The 20,678-nt window shown below is 46.2% G+C and overlaps 1 protein-coding gene across 2 annotated transcripts in view; it reads right to left on the bottom strand.

Annotated features, from left to right (window-relative positions):
• The window catches only part of FAM227A (family with sequence similarity 227 member A), a 69,117-nt gene that overhangs the window by 16,682 nt on the left and 31,757 nt on the right, over nucleotides 1-20,678 (bottom strand). For both annotated transcript variants that reach the window (XM_010389244.2, XM_010389245.2), the window contains 2 exons: nucleotides 11,573-11,660; nucleotides 9,411-9,505 (listed from right to left, as the gene is read on the bottom strand). In XM_010389244.2, coding sequence (XP_010387546.2) covers nucleotides 9,411-9,505; nucleotides 11,573-11,660 — 183 coding nt within the window. The remainder of the gene's footprint in view (nucleotides 1-9,410; nucleotides 9,506-11,572; nucleotides 11,661-20,678) is intronic.

Genomic DNA, 20,678 nt, shown 5'->3' with positions numbered 1-20,678 from the left:
TTACAGTATGTATTAAGAACCGGAAAGGTATCAAAGCACTCATGTCCTTTGATCCAGTCATTCCAGTTTTAGGATGCATCCTACGAAAATTACTCAAAATAAAGAAAAAAGAAAAGTCAAGGGGCAAATATGTCCACTGCAGAGATATTTACTGTATGTAGCAAAAGATGAGAATAACTTAAATGTTCAAGGAGAAGATATTCATCTCTTTACCCAAAGGAATGGTATGCCACTATTAAAATGTTTATGAAGAGTTGATAACTTAAAACAGGTTTCAGGTATAAGAGTAAATTTTTAGGCCGGGCACGGTGGCTCAAGCCTGTAATCCCAGCACTTTGGGAGGCCGAGGCAGGCGGATCACGAGGTCAGGAGATCGAGACCATCCTGGCTAACACGGTGAAACCCCGTCTCTACTAAAAATATAAAAAAATTAGCCAGGCGAGGTGGCGGGCGCCTGTAGTCCCAGCTACTCGGGAGGCTGAGGCAGGAGAATGGCGTGAACCTGGGAGGCGGAGCTTGCAGTGAGCCGAGATCGCGCCACTGCACTCCAGCCTGGGCGACAGAGCAAGACTCTGTCTCAAAAAAAAAAAAAGAGTAAATTTTAAAATACTGAGATGCAAAGTTTGATAGTGTTTTTATGTGTGTGTGTGTGTGTGTGTGTGTGTGTGTGTGTGTGTGTATATATATATATATATGTATTTTTTTTTTTACTTTTGAGACTTGAGTCTCAATCTGTTGCCCAGGCTGGAGTGCAGTGGCACAATCTCAGCTCACTGCAATCTCCATCTCCCAGATTCAAGCAATTCTCCTGCCTCAGCCTCCCGAGTAGCTGGGATTACAGGGGCCTGCCACCACACCTGGCTAATTTTTGTATTTTTAGTAGAGACAGGGTTTCACCATGTTGGCCAGGCTGGTCTCAAACTCCTGAACTCAGGTAATCTGCCTGCCTCGGCCTCCCAAAGTGCTTGGATTATAGGCATGAGCCACTGTGCCCAGCCGATAGTGTTATATATTTTATAGAAAATAATTTAGTAAAAGTCGGGTGCGGTAGCTCACACCTGTAATCCCAGCATTTTGGGAGGCCGAGGCAGATCGCAAGGTCAAGCGATTGAGACCATCCTAGCAAACATGGTGAAACCATGTCTCTACTAAAAATACAAAAATTAGCTGGGTGTGGTGGCATGCACCTGTAGTCCCAGCTACGTAGGAGGCTAAGGCAGGAGGATCGCTTGAACCTGGGAGGCAGAGGTTGCAGTGAGCCAAGATTGCGCCACTGCACTCCAGCCTGGTGACAGAGCGAGACTCCGTCTCAAAAAAAAAAAAAATTATTTAGTATAAAACAGATAGATGAGAGACTGGAAGGCTCTTACCAAAATGTTAATAATTCATTCAGCAAATATGTATTGAGTGATTACTGTGTATAAACACTATTTTAGGTGGTGGAGATTTAGCAGAGAACAAGACAAATTCCAGCCCTTACGGAGTTTGCATTACAGGTAGAAGAAAACAATGAAAATAAATGAACAAATAAAAACATAACACAATATGATGAATACTAGTAAGATCAAGCAGGAGAGTGGTAGGGAGGAGAGGACTGGGGTTCCATGGGGTGATCAGGGAAGGCTGTGAGGAGGTGAGACCCCAGGGATCCTGAATGCTGTGGGGGAGGGAGCCATGAGAAGGTCTATCAGGAGATGTTCCTGGCTAAGAGGACAGCAGGTGCAACAGATCCAGCCACGATATGTGCTTGGTATGGCTGAGGAGCAGAAATAGGGTGGCTCACAGGGGTGGGGGCAGGTGCAGAGGGAGCAGGCGCTGTGGTCATGGTGAGGAGCTGGGATCTTTTTTCTAAGGGTCATGGATGCCACTGGCAGATTCTGAGCTGGGGTACAACATAATCTGAGTAATCTGTTAAGGTCTCTTTGACTGATGTGAGGAGAAATGCCTGTGATGGGTGAGAACAGGTACAGAAGAGCAGTCAGGAGGCCCCTGCAGCAGTTGGGGAATTTCTGATGGGGCTCAGGACTTGGTGGTGCACACAAGGGGTGAAAAGTGAGCAAATTTACAACACATGATAAAGGAGAACTGGCAGGATTTGCTGACGGACTCAACTCCATGTGGGTGTGAGAAAGAGAAGAGTCTAGGGCGGCTCAGAGGGCTTGGGTGTCAGCTGCTCAGGTGGGACGATCTGGGGAAGAACAGGTTGGGGCAGTGGGAAAGTTGAGTCCCGTTTTGGATGCTATTTGAGATGCTAATAGACAGCCAGGAGCAAACAGATCAGAAAGAGAACAGGCTGGGGCCAAGAATGGTTTGTTTTCTTCTGCCTTTTTCCAAACATGACAGTACTACTTTTGTGTGTGTGTGTGTGTGTGTGTTGTTTTTTTTTTTTTTTTGAGACAGAGTCTCGCTCTGTCGCCCAGGCTGGAGTGCAGTGGCCGGATCTCGGCTCACTGCAAGCTCGGCCTCCTGGGTTCACGCCATCCTCCTGCCTCAGCCTCCCGAGTAGCTGGGACTACAGGCACGCACCACCTCGCCTGGCTAGTTTTTTGTATTTTCAGTAGAGACGGGGTTTCACCGTGTTAGCCAGGATGGTCTCGATCTCCTGACCTTGTGATCCACCCATCTCGGCCTCCCAAAGTGCTGGGATTACAGGCTTGAGCCACCGTGCCTGGCCTTTGTTTTTGTTTTTTTTATATATACTTTAGGTTCTAGGGTACATGTGCATAACGTGCAGGTTTGTTACATATGTATACTTGTGCCATGTTGGTGTGCTGCACCCATCAACTCGTCATTTACATCAGGTATAACTCCCAATGCAATCCCTCCCTCCTCCCCCCATAATAGGCCCCGGTGTGTGATGTTCCCCTTCCCAAGTCCAAGTGATCTCATTGTTCAGTTCCCACCTATGAGTGGGAACATGCGGTATTTGGTTTTCTGTCCTTGCTATAGTTTGCTGAGAATGATGGTTTCCAGCTGCATCCATGTCCCTACAAAGGACACGAACTCATCCTTTTTTATGGCTGCATAGTATTCCATGGTGTATATGTGCCACATTTTCTTAATCCAGTCTGTCACTGATGGACATTTGGGTTGTACTTTTGTGTTTACAAAAATAATACATTTTATTTTGAAGAAGCAGTTATACCTTAATGGAACAAAAATTCCGCCTCATGAATAAAGGCTGCAGCAGTACCCAATCACACTATTTTCTAATCCTGTCCTAATGGGATAGGGTTGCATTTAATTAATCATCTAATGGGATTTCTTCTGTCTCCAGCAAAGTTTCTCAACCTCAGCACTATTGACATTTGGGGCTGGATATTTCTTTGCTGTGGGAGGCTGTCCTATGCACTGTAGGATGCTGAGGAGCATCCCTGGCCTCCCCCGATGTCCCCCTGCCCCCAGTTGTGACAACTAGAAATGTCTCTAGAGCTGGCCAAATGTCTCCCAGGGGACAAAATTGCCCCATTTGAGAACCACTATTCTAATAGCAAGATACCACTGGAATCACAGAAACCTGGAGTTAGTAGGGAATTTATAGATCATTTGGTCCAGTGACTCTGACACCCTGTCTCCTCATGGGGGCCATGCTGTGTCTGGTGGTCACCAGGGAAATGAGGGAAACAAGGAAAAATCAATATGAGTCTAACAAGAAGTAAACTGATTCACTTTAAGGACTTTTTACATTTTTTGCTTTGTGGTATTAATGACTTGCTTTATAAAATGCTACTGATGACAGACAGCATTCTGTTTTAATGAATTTACTTAGTGAAAACCTTTTTTTTTTTTCAAAGTCTACGAAAGTCCAGCATCTAGGATCCACTAAAGCAGTGCAACGTTTCTCTGAGAGTCATTCCTTTGGCAACCCAGTGTCCTTCCCCTTTCCTAACAGCCCCTGACTCTGTGTGTGTTTTAGGGGGTGATCTGCCCTCTACTGCATTTGGGCTTGAAGTCTTTTTGTTTGTTTGTTTTTGTTTTTTATTTTGGAAACGGAGTCTCACTCTGTAGCCAGGCTGGAGTACAGTGGCATGATCTCGGCTCACTGCAACCTCCGACTCCTGGGTTCAAGCGATTCTCCTGCCTCAGCCTCCTGAGTAGCTGGGACTACAGGCAAGTGCCACCATGCCCAGCTAATTTTTGTAATTTTAGTAGAGACGGGGTTTCACCATTTTGGCCAGGATGGTTTCGATCTCCTGACCTCATGATCCACCCGCCTTGGCGTCCCAAAGTGCTGGTATTACAGGCGTGAGCCACCGCGGCCAGCTGAGGGGGTTTTAAATCAGGTGTCTTGCTCCCCTGACGAGAGCCACAGGAGGGGTCTTCAGAGGCCTTCACAGGCTCTGGAGTCAGAATCTTCCTTTCACTTCCCCCACCCCGACCCCTGCCACTCAGTTACAGCTCCTGGAATAGCCTGGCCATTCAAAACTTCTGCTCCTTGGATTCTGAGTTCTGAGTAGAGTGAAATATGGACTGAAAACATGTGGAGGTTCACCCATTCCAGAGATGTCACCTTGAAAAGATGGTTCGAGGGTTGCAACTACCTTGATGTTTCTGCTTCCTGGACTGATTCTCCAGACTCTTCAGTTACTCAATGTTCTTTCAGTTTTGGCTTAAGTTGACCAGAGACAGCTTTGTTACTTATAAGCAAAGAAATGCAACTGATACACATCCTTTCAGTAATATTCTCAACAGGTAAGTGTACATTTTTCCTTCCCCAACTTTGGAGACACGGAACATGCTACCTTCTCAAACATCCAGTACTACTGTTCGTAAGTATCCGATTCCTCCCAGGCAGAAGGCAGGGTAGGGCGTTTGGGTATAGGGACCTGGGCATAGAAATGGGAAGGGCTGGCTCATACCCACATCACTAGGTAAAGAAGGAGCAATGGGCAAGGGAAGAGACAATCTGGAACATCCGATCTAAGGAGCAGATAGAAAGCAAAGCAGGAGGCTGGGCACTGTGGCTCACGCCTGTAATCACAGCACTTTGGGAAGCTGAGGTGGGTGGATCACTTGAGGTCGGGATTTCAAGACCAGCCTGGCCAACATGGCAAAACCCAGTCTCTACTAAAAATACAAAAATTATCTGGGCGTGGTGGCGCACACCTGTAATCCCAGCTACTTGGGAGGCTGAGGTGGGAGAATTGCTTGAACCCAGGAGATGGAGGTTGCAGTGAGCTGAGATCGTGCCACTGCACTCCAGCCTGAGCGACAGAGCAAGACACTGTCTTAAATAAATAAATAAATAAATAGCAAAGCAGGAGCTAGCATTAAGGGGTTAGCATCAGAGATCTAGGATGAGGAATGGCTTGGTTTGAGAGCTAGAGCTGGAACAAAACCTAGCAGCCTGCAGCACAGCCAGATGCAAAGTGGGTTTGAAATAACAACTTGGACTCTTAGGAAGTTCTTTCTTACCTTAGATAAAAATCACACTGTCTGTAATTCCAACCCATCTTTCTCCAGGGTCACAGGTTACATGACAGTCCTTAAAATATCTGAGGAGAGCCCTCAGGTCTTCTCCAAGTCTTGCTTTCTCCAACCTAAACATCTCCAGTGCCTCAAGGGCTCCTGAACATGATTTGAGTCTGACTGTGCTCTCTGGACACATGTCAGATGGGGCCATAAAAAGGAGGACCATCTTCTCTCTTGCTCCAGGCTTTCATTTTGACATTTAGATAGTATTTTTCTGCCACAAAAATATTTATTTTTTTTACAAAATAAATTAATGCTCATTGTGAAAAATTCACATAATCTAGAGATGTAAAAGAAAAAGCTTTCCTCATCTCCACTCATATTTCTTAGCAATAAACACTGTTAATATTTTTCTGTGTATCTTTCCAAACCTTCTCACAGGCACATACTGACTTTATACCAAAAACATACTTCAAAAATAAAGATGGAATCATCCTATACACAATGTTTTACAACTTTAATTTTCACCCACTAACTACATTGCCTGTAATATTTTCTTGATTAATTTTATTGTATTATTATTATTATTTGAGACTGAGTCTCACTCTATCCCCCAGGCTGGAGTGAAGTGGCACAATCTCAGCTCACTACAACCTTCGCCTCCTGGGTTCAAGTGATTCTCGTGCCTCAGCCTCCCAAGTAGCTGGGATTACTGATGCCTGCCACCATGGCCACCTAATTTTTGTATTTTTTTAGTAGAGACCGGGTTTCACCATGTTGGCCAGGCTGGTCTCAAACTCCTGACCTCAAATGATCTGCCCTCCGAGGCCTCCCAAAGTGCTGGGATTACAGGAGTGAGCCACTGTGCCTGGCCATTTTCTTGATTAATTTTAGATGTCATTGGCTGACAGTCTTTCATATCAGTGTAAATCTTCCTCACCATTTTTCATAGCAGCAGAATATCCTTATTATGGACACTTCACAATTTACCTATTTCTCTATTGAAATTGAAGTTTTCTACGATGTCTGCTGGTACAGATTAATGCTGTAAGGGATAGCCTTGTAATGAACATTTCTACATGACAGATTATTAGAAGAATTACCAGGTCATAGGTGTATTTAAAAATTTTAAAGGGTACCCTAAACTCATGACAAAACATCTAAAAATGCAATATACATATTTTTAAAAACCCTTGGCCAGGCATGACGACTCACACCTGTAATTCCAGCACTTTGGGAGGCTGAGGTGGGCAGATCACGAGGTCAGGAGTTCCAGACCAGCCTGACCAACATGGTGAAAACCCCATCTCTACCAAAAATACAAAAATTAGCCGGGCATGGTGGTGCGAACCTAATCCCAGCTACTCAGGAGGTTGAGGTAGGAGAATCGCTTGAACCTGGGAGGTGGAGGTTGCAGTGAACTGAGATCACACCAGTGCACTCCAGCCTACACAACAGAGCGAGATTCTGTCTAAAAAAAAAATAGGCCGGTCGCAGTGGCTCAAGCCTGTAATCCCAGCACTTTGGGAGGCCGAGACGGGCGGATCACGAGCTTAGGAGATCGAGACCATCCTGGCTAACACGGTGAAACCCTGTCTCTACTAAAAAATACAAAAAATTAGCCGGGCGTAGTGGCGGGCGCCTGTAGTCCCAGCTACTCGGGAGGCTGAGGCAGGAGAATGGCGTAAACCCGGGAGGCGGAGCTTGCAGTGAGCTGAGATCCGACCACTGCACTCCAGCAGTTCAAGTGATTCTCCTGGCTTAGCCTCTCAAGTAGCTGGGATTACAGGCACCTGCCACCATGCCTGGCTAATTTTTGTATTTTTAGTATAGGTGGGGTTTCGCCATGTTGGCAAGGCTGGTCTCGAACTCCTGACCTCAGGTGATCTGCCCACCTCGACCTCCCAGAGTGTTTGGATTACAGGTGTGAGCCACCACACCCAGCCAACTAATATTAATTTTAAAATTATTTGCATTACTGTGGGCTGGGAGCGGTGGCTCATGCCTGTAATCCCTTTGGGAGGCCAAGGTGGGCTAATCATTTGAGGTTAGGAGTTCGAGACCAGCCTGACCAACATGGCTAAACCCCATCTCTACTAAAAATACAAAAATTAGCTGGGCATGGTGGCACACGCCTGTAATCCCAACTACTTGGGAGACTGAGGCAGCAGAATAGCTTGAACCCAGGAGGTGGAAGTTGCAGTGAGCCAAGATTGCACCACTGCACTCCAGCATGGGCAACGCAACAAGACTGTCTCAAAAAAAAGAAAAAAAAAAATTATTTGCATTCCTGTGATATGGGCACCCCTCTCCTCATCTCTTTAAACTTCAGTAAAGTCTTCCATTCTTCCATATACACAAATATATGCACACAGAGGCCTTGTGTGAGTGGTTTTTGTAAAAATCAGAAGAGGTGAGTTCCACATTAGGGCTGATGCAGTTAGTATGTGCATAGCGTATGCAGGACAGATAAGGAGCTTAGTGCCAGAAAACATCAGGCCCCCAGAGTTCACAAACATATTTGAGAGGGTAATAGACTTCAAACAAATTAGATAACAAATGCTTAAGCCAATCTTTAGCTAAATTCCAAGGAATAGAGTGACCCCTGGTGATACTGGGGGGTTACGTGAGTAAATATTTTATTGAGAATAGGTGATAATATACTGGGAAAAAATTGGGGAAGATGTTTTATATAATCTTAGAATGGTAAAATGCTTAGCAGGAAATCTAGAAGCCATAAGAGACTACTAAATATGACTATAATAATTAAAAACTTCTAACATAAAACACCGCAATTAAAGTCAAAAGATTAGCCTGGGGGTGGTGGCTCATGCCTGTAATCCCAGCACTTTGGGAGGCCGAAAGGGGCGGATCACCTGAGGTCACGAGTTCGAGACCAGCCTGACCAACATGGTGAAACCCTGTCTCTATCAAAAATACAAAAATTAGCCAGGTGTGGTGGTGCACGCCTGTAGTCCCAGCTACTAGGGAGGCTGAGACACGAGAATCACTTGAACCCAGGAGGCGGAGGTTGCAGTGAGCTGAGATGGCACCACTGCACTCCAGCCTGGGTGACAGACTGAGTCTGTCTCAAAAAAACAAAAACAAAAAACAAGAAATCTACACTGCTTGTGGTACTTGGCCCAAATTCTATGGCTGACTCCCTTGCTAGCTGGTGCCTGGGGAAGCTCCCAAACCTCTTACCCTGTTCTGGTCCCACTACATAAGACTGAAGTTCCATTGACATACACTACCATCCACTGAGGTTTGTGGGGAAGGGGAAGAGGAGAGAATGACGCTAGTGACCTTCCTGCACTAGGCACTGCGCTGCAGGGAAGGCTCAGTGGTTGAGAGCTCAGGCTCAGAGACAGGCAGATCTGCATGCAAATCTTGATTTTATCACTTATTTGCTTTTTATTTATTTATTTATTTTGAGACACAGTCTCACTCTGTTGGCCAGGCTGGAATGTAGTGGCACGATCTTGGCTCACTGCAACGTCCGCCTCCCAGGTTCAAGCGATTCTCCTGCCTCAGGCTCCCGATTAGCTGGGATTATAGGCATGCCACCATGCCCAGCTAATTTTTGTATTTTTTAGTAGAGACAGCGTTTCACCATGTTGGCCAGGCTGGTCTCAAACTCCTGACCTCAAGTGATCCACCTGTGTTGGCCTCCCAAAGTGCTGGGATGACAGGCGTGAACCACTGCGTCTGGCCTTGTTTTATTATTTTTTTTTACTTTTAATATCACTTATTTTCTTTGTGATATGTGACAAATTGGGTACCTGCTCCCAGCATCACTTTGCTCATTAATAAACTGAGAATAACAATAGTAACTATCTCAGAGGCTGTGACAGTAAAAGAAAACGCACTGTTTGCATAAGGTTCGGCATAGTACCTGGCATTTAGTAAATATTCATTAAATGTTATTTCTCATTTTCTTCCATCTCTCACCCCCTTTGGAATCACCTTTACTATTAAATTTCCAATCATGTGCTCACCTTTTTAGGAAACCTATTCTCACATTCTCTTCCTTCTGATATCCTCTTGACTTCTTGTGTAGGTTTCTTCAAGACCAGGGCCTGAGAATGATGCTCTGTCAATGTGACATTAGCAAGAAATGACCATTAGGTTCAAGCGATTCTCATGCCTCAGCCTCCTGAGTAGCTGGAATTACAGGTGTGTGCCACCACACCCAGTTAAATTTTGTAGTTTTAGTAGAAACGGGATTTCGCCATGTTGACCAAGCTGGTCTCAAACCCCTGGACTCAAGTGATCTGCCCACCTCGGCCTCCCACAATGCTGAGACTACAGGCGTGAGCCACTGTGCCCGGCCAAAGCAGCGTTTAGAGGGAAGCCTGTAGCCTTAAATAAATGTTCTTATTAGAAAAGAAGGTCTCATTTCGTTCAGTTCAAATATTTTCTAATTTTCCTTGGCAACTCCTCTTTGACACATGGATCTTTGTGAATTGAATATATATGTAAGCTCTGGGGGACTTGCAAAGCTTCCTACAAATATTTACCTCTATTTAGAGCCCTGGCCAAACCTGTTGATCAGTGGTCCCCACGCTTTTTCTTTAACAGTTTTATTGGGACATAATTCACATACTAACTTCTCTGAGCATCCATTTCTCCCTCAAGAAAAAGAATAAAGTTTAAATAACAATAATGATGTGAAATAACCTAGGATGATACTTCAGAGCTCCTGTTCTGTGTTGTTTTCTTATATTCTGTATTTGTCTATTTGCCATCCATTAATTACAGGGCTAGACTAACAGATACAGTTGCTAATACACCTCTCCTACAATCCAGAGGCCACACTTTGAACCAACTCTTTTATCTAACTCACACACCAAGCCAACTAGGGAGAGCCCCTCTGCCCCAGAGCCCGCCGGAATTATTCAACCCAGCCAAGTCTAAACTTTTTTTTTTTTTTTTTTTTTGAGACAGGGTCTCACTGTCACCCAGGCTAGAGTGCAGTGGCTCAATCGTGACTCACTGTAGCCTCAATCTCCCGGACTCAAGTGATCCTCTCACCTCAGCCTCCTGAGTAGCTCGGACTACAGGTGTGCACCCCCGTGTCCAGCTAATTTAAAAATTTTTTTGTAAGGACAGGGTCTCGCTATGTTACTCAGGCTGGTCTGGAACTTCTGGGCTCAAGCAATCCTCCTGCCTCAACCTCCCAAAGTGTTGGGATTACAGGTGTAAACCGCTGCACCCAGCTAATCCTAAACTGGTTACCATACCTTGCTTTGTCTTTCCTGCTGAAACTTCAAAAAAGAGTGTGGCCTGTCCCTTCCCCACGCTCCTTTCTGCCTCCTGGTCAGCACTGGTGCTTCCCGCTGTGTCCCTGCACAGTGTGCTGAGTTTAATGTTACTCGCAATTTCCAGGGGGAATTTCCAGGGGAATTGCGAGTAACATGAAACTCTTCTTTCAATGGCACTGACCTCTCTGTACTATCACTCAGTCACCAATATAAATTAAGACCTGGGTGCAAATTAGTTCTAACCTTAGTAATTACTGGTTTCTGATGGGGGAGAGGAGCAGTCATCATGTCTTAAATTTATTTTCTTCCAGTGTCAACAACCTCTCTTCCCCATAGATATTAGCATTGTGCTGACCTCATCACCACAAAAGTGGAACTTAATCAGTGCTTAGGCTGGGTGAGGTGGCTCACGCCTGTCATCTCAGCTCTTTGAGAGGCCGAGGCGGGAGGATCACAAGGTCAGGAGTTCGAGACCAGCCTGGCCAACATGATGAAACACCCGTCTCTACTAGAAATACAATAATTAGCCAGGCGTGGTGGCACATGCCTGTAGTCCCAGCTACTTGGGAGGCTGAGGCAGGAGAATCACTTGAACCTGGGAGGCAGAGGCTGCAGTGAGCTGAGATCGTGCCACTGCACTCCAGCCTGGGTGACAGAGTGAGACTTTGTCTCAAAAATAAATAAATAAATAAATAAATAAATAAATAATCAGTGCTTACTGAACTGAAAGACAATTACATCCTTTCATAAAATATTACTTGGTGCCAAGCCCTAGGCTGGGACCCCAAGTATAAAGTAGGGTAGCAAATTCTGTTCAAATGAACCCAAGAAACCAGCGTTTTGGAGATAATAACTAAGCCAAAAGCCTACATTTCCCTTTTTGGTAGTCAATATACCTTTTGCAGTATTCTGTATTCGTAAGCTTTTTTCTGAGTTCTGCTTGGCCAAAGAGGCTTTTTCATTGGGTGAATTTGCACTAAAAAACTTCAGGAGACAAAAGAGAAAGAGAGGGAGAAAGAGAGAAACAGAGAGAGAGAGAACAAAATAAAATTGGTAGTGAGAGAAATACAAAAAAGTAATACATGCAATTTCTTTGCTATTTCTTATTGTTCTCAGCAAAGGAACATGCAGAACCAGACCTTTCCGGTCCTCCCAGGAGCATGGCAGACAGCAGTGGCTGATGTGGAGAACACATAGGCTGGGGACCCAGGCCAAACAGGGCTCCAGTCCCAATTCTCTCACTCAACAGCCAGTGATCTGGGGCAAGTCATCAAACCTCTTTACCGCCTTGGTTTCCTTGTAGGATTAAGTCAGCGAATGCATGCAAATTACAGGAGTGCTCACGGTGAGTGCTCCAAAAACACTGCCATCACCTTTGATGCAATCACCTTTTCCAGCAAATGTTTCACTGGGCAAATACTAATGTGTCTGTACTGGGCAAACACTGAAACCTAGCCCCTGGCTTGAGGAGTTTCCAGGGGAAATAACAGGAAATGGACAGTTACACTGAAGTGTGGAAAGCATCCCATATTTGTTACAGAGAGGCAATAGAAGTTAGGATTCTGTTTAAATGTGACAGAGACTCAAAATAACAGTGGCTCAAAATAGGTAGAAATTTCTCTTCCACCAGCCTGGGCAACATAGTGAGACCTTGTTTCTACAAAAAAAAAAAAAAATAGCCAAGCACGCTGGTGTGTACCTGTAGTCCCAGCTACTTGGGAGGCTGAGGTGGGAGGATTGCTTGAGCCTGGAAGGTTGAGGCTGCAGTGAGCCATGACTGTGCCACTGTACTCTAGCCTGGGTGACAGAGCAAAACTCTGTCTTTAAATAAGTCAATATAAATACATTTCTCTCCCACATAAAAGTCTGAAGGTGGGCAAGCCTGGGCTTATATGGTGTTTCTAAGCACTGGTAGTGCTAAGTCCTCAGGGATTCTGACTTCTTTTTTTTTTTTTTTTGAGATGGAATCTTGCTCTGTTGCCTAGGCTGGAGTGCAATGGCACGAGCTCAGCTCACTGCAACTTTTGCCTCCCGGGTTCAAGGAATTCTCTTACCTCAGCCTCCCAAGTAGCTGGGATTACAGGTGTCTGCCACCACGCTCAGCTAATTTTTGTTCTTTTATTGGAGATGGGGTTTCACCATGTTGGCCAGGTTGGTCTCGAGCTCCTGACCTCAAGTGATCTGCCCGCCTTGGACTCCCAAAGTGCTGGGATTATAGGCATGAGCCACTGCGCCAGGACTGATTCTGACTTCTTCCAGTGCACAGTTCCAGCTTTCATAAGATAAAATAAGACCCTTGTTCCTTTTTTTTTTTTTTTTTGAGATGGCATTTTGCTCTTGCTGCCCAGGGTGGAGTACAATGGCACGATCTTGGCTCACTGCAACCTCCGCCTCCCGGGTTCAAGTGATACTCCTGCCTCAGCCTCCCGAGTAGCTAGGATTACAGGTGTGCGCCACCACACCTGGTTAATTTTGTATTTTTAGGAGAGAACACGTTCACCATGTTGGCCAGGCTGGTCTCAAACTCCTGACCTCAGGTGATCTGCCCGACTTGGCCTCTCAAAGTGCTGGGATTACAGGTGTGAGCCACCGCTCCCAGCCAAGATCCTTGTTCTTAGGGTCCAAGGAGGCATCTGGAGCTCCTGCCATCACATTCACATTACAGGCAGCAGGAGGGAGGAAAGGACAAAGAGATAAAGCTGTTTTTTTTTTTTTTTTTTTTTTTGAGACGGAGTCTCACTCTGCCGCCCAGGCTGGAGTGCAGTGGCCGGATCTCAGCTCACTGCAAGCTCCGCCTCCCGGGTTCCCGCCATTCTCCTGCCTCAGCCTCCCGAGTAGCTGGGACTACAGGCGCCCACCACCTCGCCCGGCTAGTTTTTTTTTTTGTATTTTTTAGTAGAGACGGGGTTTCACCGGGTTAGCCAGGATTGTCTCGATCTCCTGACCTCGTGATCCGCCCGTCTCGGCCTCCCAAAGTGCTGGGATTACAGGCTTGAGCCACCGCGCCCGGCGATAAAGCTGTTTTTTAAGGAAGGTTTCCAGAAACTGCCACACGACACATCCACTTACATCTCATTAACTGGATCTTAGTCACGTGGCCACACATAGCGGTAGGGGAGGCTAGGAAATACAATCTTTATTTTGGCCAGGTACACTCCCAGCAAAAAATCAGAGGTTTTCTTTTCACAGGTGAAGGGGACAACAGATATTGGGAAACAACTCATAGTTGGCCACAAGCAGTATGAGGAGAATATCACGGGAAGCTAGAGTGCAGAACGCTGGATTCTGTCTGGGCGAGAGCTGGAGGGCTTCCAAGGAGAGAAGACACTCACATTCTGTTTTTCAGGATGAGTAGGAGGTTGGCAATGTTAAACAGATGGCCCACCAAGTGGCAGACAAGCAGTCCACCAGCCTCAACAACAACCGTTTGCTTTTATAGAAATGTGATATTTGAATGGGCAGGATAAAGCCAAAAGGACTTCCCAGACATCATGCAGCTGGCTGTCCAAAAGCTACTGAGTTTTATAGTGTTGAGGTGGTTGCAGGGAAAACGCTCCCAGGGCTCAATGAAGCATCAGTGCTCATTCTTTTTCTTTTCTTTTCTTTTTTTTTTTTTTTTTTCTTGAGGTGGAGTTTCACTCTTGTGGCCCAGGCTGGAGTGCAATGGCACGATCTCGGCTCACTGCAAGCTCCACTTCCTGGGTTCAAGTGATTATCCTGTCTCAGCCTCTCGAGTAGCTGGGACTACAGGCGCCCGCCACCACGTCTGGCTAGTTTTTTGTATTTTAGTAGAGGGGGGTTTCGCCATATTGGCGAGGCTGGTGTCGAACTCCTGACCTCAGGTGCTCTGCCCGCCTTGGCCTCCCAAAGTGCTGGGATTACAGGCATGAACCACAGTGCCTGGCCGTCTTTTTTTTTTTAAAGAGACAGTGTCTTACTCTGTCACCCAGGCTGTAGTGCAGTGTTACAATCACAGCTCACTGCAGCCTCAAACTCCTGGGCTCAAGTGAATCTTCTGCCTCAGCCTCCTGAGGAGCTGGGTCCACAAGCATGTACCATCACACCTGGCTAATTAAAAATATATATATTTTTGGTAGAGACAGGGGATCTCACTATGTTGCCCAGGCTGGTCTCAAACTCCTGGACTCAAGCCATCCTCCCACCTTAGTCCCCCAAAATGTTAGGATTACAGGCCTGAGCCACCACTCCTGGCAAGGCTCATTCTTTCTTTTTTTTTGAGATGGAGTCTCGCTGTGTTGCCCAGGCTGGAGTGCAGTGGCGGGATCTCAGCTCACTGCAAGCTCATCAAGGCTCATTCTTAACAGGCCTCAGAGAGGTCTGCAGTGGAGCAGAGAACAGTGCGGGGGATTTGCCTGGGTTTCAGTGACTAGACCCTCCTACTTGCTGGAGAGGCAGCTTGCTGATGCAGAAAGAGCTCAGACTGACAGTGTCCTGACATCAGCTGAGGTCAGCTGTGTGGCCTGGGGCAAGCCATTCATCCCCTCAGTCTATTACTTCCTTTGTCAAATAAAGATAAGAATAATGACCCACCTTGCAAGGCTGATGTTAGAGAAGATATATGCAAAGAAAACTTGAACATGGGAGGCCGAGGTTGCTGTGAGCTGAGATCGCGCTATTGCACTCTAGCCTGGGCAATAAGAGCAAAACTCCATCTCAAAAACAAAACAAAACAAAACACCCTGAACATGGTGGACTCCCCATAGAGACCATGCCCTTCCACTTAGAAAGTACTTTCCTGGGCCAGGCTCACGCCTGTAATCCCAGCACTTTGGGAGGCTGAGGAGGGCCGATCATGAGGTCAGGAGTTTGAGACCATCCTGACCAACATGGTGAAAACCCGTCTCTACTAAAAATACAAAAATTAGCTGGGGGTGGTGGCAGGCACCTGTAACCCCAGATACTCGGGAGGCTGAAGTAGGAGAATCACTAGAACCCAGGAGGCAGAGGTTGCAGTGAGCCGAGATCACGCTACTGCACTCCAGCCTGGGTGACAGGGTGAGACTCCGTCTCAAAAAAAAAAAAGTACTTTCCTATCCATTCTCTCATGTTGTGACCAGCCACCACCCCATGGGTGTATGAGGCAAGGTGACTATCATAAGGGTTGGGGGTAAACCAAGACTGTTCTGAGACCCCCTGTCCCACCACAGCATAGAGGAGATGGAACTGATCTAGCCCACCTGGCCACCCAGCTGCTCAGATTCAGCACGCTGAGGGCTCAGTTGTTATTGTACAGTGTTGGACGGGAAGCCTATATTTGAGCTACTATGAGATACAATCTAGGGATGCCTAGAAATGTCTGGGTGGGGAGAGAGCTGCACAGACCTGGAATTAGCAGGTATGGACATGAGCTGGAGAAATCTGAGTCATTATTGTTAAGGACACTGACTATATCTATGCTGTAGAACTTGGGAAAATTCTGGTTAAATTAGTAGGTATTCTGACAAGACATAACTAAACGACAATCTCTGGGACCTCAGCTACCCCTAGATTGAATCTATAAGAATGAATACCAGTTGTGATGCCCATTTCGTGGATAAAAACATGGAGGCTTAGATTTGCCTCAAGGCATGTAACTGATAGGAGGCATCGCCTAGATGGAAATGTAGGTCTCCTGGCACCAAGTCCAGAGAAGGCGAGTACCATAGCCCAGTGCCTTTGCCTGTGGCTCCACAGTGGTCATGCACTCCTAGTTCCCATATTTTGGCTTGGGTAGAAATTGTTCTCTCTGTAAGCCAGGCCTCTCCTCCAAAGTCCAGTTTTGTATATCTACCTACTTGGCACCTATCTTCATTTGCACTTTTCATAGGCATCTTAAAGTTAACAAGTTCAAAGTTGAACTCTCAGGTCAGGAGATCGAGACTATCCTGGCTAACATGGTGAAACCCCATCTCTATAAAAAATACAAAAAACTAGCCGGGTGAGGTGGCGGGCGCCTGTAGTCCCAGCTACTCGGGAGGCTGAGACAGGAGAATGGCATGAACCTGGGAGGCGGAGCTTGCAATGAGCTGAGATCCGGCCACTGCACTCCAGCCCGGGCGACAGAGCAAGACTCTGTCTCAAAAAAAAAAAAAAAAACAAAAAAAACAAGAAAAACAAAAAAAAAACAAAAAAAACAAAGTTGAACTCTTGATAGCTTTCTGCTAACTCAAACCCTACACTGTCCATCTCGGTAAATGGCACCATTTGGATGCTAAAGCTGCACACCAGGGAAGCAACCTTCAACTCCGTCCTTTCTTCTCCCACATCTCCTCCCCACTCCCAAAGCCATCCCACTAGCAAGTGTTGAAAGATCCATCTCCCAATGCGTCAGGTCTGTCTGCTTCTTGCCACCTTCTATATTTGTCATTTAGACAAATACAGAAGCCTCCCAGCTGGTCTTCTGTGCCCCTCCAATACATCCTCCATATTCAAGAGACAGTGTGATCTTTAAAAAATATAAATCACATCATGTCATCCCTAATGTAATGAATTCTCATGGCACTTCAATTATATCCATATTCATATTGCTTTCTATGATGCTTATAACTCTGCAGCATCCAGCCCTGTCTACATCCCAGCCTTGGCTTGTGCCTCTCTTCTCCTCACTCTCTGGGGTACAGTATTGGCCGGCCTTCTCTGTTTCTTGAACACTCGAGCTCTTTTTTTTTTCTGCCTCGGGGCCTTTGCACATGCTGTCCCTTCTTCCTGGAAGGTTCTGCCATTTACTCTTCCAATGGCTGACTCCTCATCTCTTGGTTCTCAGCTCAAATGGCATCTTCTGGGGTCATTACTTGTTACATGTGTGATTTTTTTTCTTCACATATGTGAGACCCATCCCCAAGGTAAAAGACTTAAGTTGCAGCTGGGGTGCAGGCATTTCACCTAGGCTCTACCTGCAGATACACCACCCCTGCCTGAGACTTCAAGATGGAAATGAGCAACGGGGAGGAAATGGGAAGCATGTGGACTCCAGTTTTTAGAGAGACTGTTGACAGGAGCAACTGGTTTTTCAAGGAGCAGAGTAGAACTTTTAACATCCAGTCCTCAGTCACACTGGCACACAGTAGCACACCTTGGCAGAGGCACTATGGTTTGGGCATCATTCTTGGTAGCATGGCCTCTGAAGCTAACACAGAGGCTCTTCCAGGGGAGCTGTGCGCCTTTAATGCATTTCTTTCTACTTTAAGTAGCTGGAGTGGATTCTATGGTTTGCAACTGAGAACTTTGATGATGATTCCTCCTTACAGAAGCCTTCCTCACTGTCTTTTTTTTTTTTTTTTTTTGGCTCTACAAAAACTCTACCAAAAAAATATATATATATATTTTGCCTCAGCCTCCTGAGGAGCTGGGTCCACAGGCATGTACCACCACACCTGGCTAATTAAAAATATATATATTTTTGGTAGAGACAGGGATCTCACTATGTTGCCCAGGTTGGTCTCAAACTCCTGGGCTCAAGCCATCCTCCTACCTTAGTCCCCCAAATGTTTGTTTGTTTTCCCCCCTGCAAGGACCTAGGTCCAAGGTCCCAGCCCAGGGATGTCCTTGGACCCTGACAATGCAGTTTCTAACCATCTCATCTTCCCAGAGACAAAGCTCAGGATCCTAATACTACGTGTTTGCACCTGATATATATAATGGGGGAAGGTGTGTACAACTGGGTTTCACGGATGCTGGGAGTCCCTGAAATGTATGCCTTCCTGGCTCAAAGACATCATTTTTCCTAATCTCCAGCTGTGTTTCTCTAGGTACCACCCTTGTATAAGATGATAAGAGCTAATGTTTATTGAGCTCTTACTCTGTGCTATGCTGTTTGTTGAGTGCTTGTGTATAAGATCGCATTTAATGCCCACATTGTGACTGATTTCTCTGGTACCCATTTTACCGATAAGAAAACTGAGGTTCAGGGAGATGAAATGACTCATCTAAGAGCTAGAATTCTTTTTTTTTTTTTTGAGACAGGGTCTCGCTCTGCTGCCCAGGCTGGAGTGCAGTGGTGTGATCTCAGCTCACTGCAACCTCTGCCTCCTGGGTTCAAGCAATTCTCGTGCCTCAGTCCCCCAAGTAGCTGGGACCACAGGTGCATGGCACCACGCCCGTCTACTTTTTGTGTTTTTAGTAGAGACAGGGTTTTACCATGTTGGCCAGGTTAAGAGCTAGGATTCTAATCCATGCCTAACTTGATAGTGTGGTCTCTCAGCTATATACTACTTCTCCAGGTTTAGGACCTGGGGAGCTAGGAAAGGGGACACAGAGTTGAGCCACTGTACAAAGAGAGGCAGAGGAGAATATCCTGCCTGCTGCTCTTTTCATCTCTCTGGTGTTCTCTCCCCCTATCATTTTCTCCCTCAGATTCCATTTCCTAAAACTTTTCTATCTTTAAAAATATTTATTAAATGAACAATGACTCAGTCTCTAATAGGTAGGTGTCCTCATTTATAGCTGGGTCTCATAGCAGAAGTCAGCTCTGTGGTTAGATACTTTTTCATTTCCACTGTACAAATCCCTAACACTTAAACAAGCGAAGGGCAGACAGCAGGTAAGAGACGGAAAGTAACTGCAACTCATTCCCCTGAATTGTGGACTCTCAGACAGACTATTGCCATTGAAAAGCATATTTTGAACACAGCCAGCTCTTTCATTGAGCAGATGGGAAAATGTGTCTGCTCTTGACGAGAGAGGCTCTATCCCCACCACAAAACCCAATTACTCCCTCTATCCTGGTTTGCCCATTAAAACTTCAGCTGTGCTCAAGGTTCCAGAGTTTCTGATTATTTCTATTTTGGGGGAAGTAAATGGAATCTCTTAACCAGGTTCCTGAAATAACTGTCAGAGAGTTTATGTATTTCAGTACAAAGAACACACGCTTGTTTCAAGCCGCTGTGACAGGCGGTACCCAAACACTGAATAATATTTTGGTCTTGGTCTCTGAGTGCTGGCTGTGCCTCTGCAGTACTTGTGTCGTCTGCACTTTTTGGGAACTGATGTTTACAGAGTACCGTCACATGCTAAGCACAGGGCCAAACGTTTACATAGATGACCTCATTCACAAAGTCCAGAAATATTTGTTAAGTGTCTTCTTTGTGTTAGGTCTGTTCTAGGAGGTAAAAGAGAGAGAACAGCAATAACTGTTGCCCAGGCTGGAGTGCAGTGGCACGATCTCAGCTCACTGCAACCTCAGCTCACTGCAACCTCTGCCCCCTGGTTCAAGCAATTCTCCTGCCTCAGCCTCCCCCGTAGCTGGGATTATAGGCACACACCACCACGCCCAACTAATTTATGTATTTTTAGTAGAGATGGGGTTTCACCATGTTGGCCAGACTGGTCTCAAACTCCTGACCTCAAGTGATCTGCCTGCCTGGGCCTCCCAAAGTGCTGAGATTACAGGTGTGAGCCACCTCGCCCGGACAGAGTTTACCTCTAAGAGAGGGAGACAAACTCTAAACAACACATCAACCCAACAGGAAGATAAGTACTGTACAGAGAGTGGGACAGGTGATGGGAAGACAGTGGCTGGCCCTCAGGGACAGCTTCTCTAGGGCAATGACAGTGAACCTGGCATCTGAGGGACGAGGAGCCAGCTTTCTCCTCTGGATCCCTGAGGAAGGCAGATTCCAGGCAAAGAGGACAGCGAGTGCCAAGGCCCAACCAGGCATAGACCTGGCACATCCAAGGGGCAGAAGGAAGTCCAGTGCCTGGTGCTGCGGGAGGGAATGGGTGCCAGGCGCCTGGAGTCGGGGGTCCTGATTCTGTACTGCACTGCAAGTCAGGTGAACGAGACTGGATTTTATTCCAAATGCAATGAAGAAGTTATTGGAGGTTTTAAGCAGGGAATGACCCCATCGGATGTATCCCTGTAAAAGGTTACTCTGGTCACTGTGTGGAGGCTGGGTTGGAGCTACGAGTAAAAGAAAGGAGCCCAGGTGGCAGCTGCTGCAGTCAGCCCAGCAAGAGAGAACATCGGGGGCTAGGAGTCAGGTGCTTTCCTCACCTGGCTAAGTC

This window comes from Rhinopithecus roxellana, chromosome 13 (genome assembly GCF_007565055.1).
Source record: "Rhinopithecus roxellana isolate Shanxi Qingling chromosome 13, ASM756505v1, whole genome shotgun sequence".
Classification (NCBI taxonomy): domain Eukaryota; kingdom Metazoa; phylum Chordata; class Mammalia; order Primates; family Cercopithecidae; genus Rhinopithecus; species Rhinopithecus roxellana.
The sequence above is the reverse complement of the archived record's forward strand: the minus strand, read 5'-3'. Positions and strand labels throughout refer to the sequence as shown.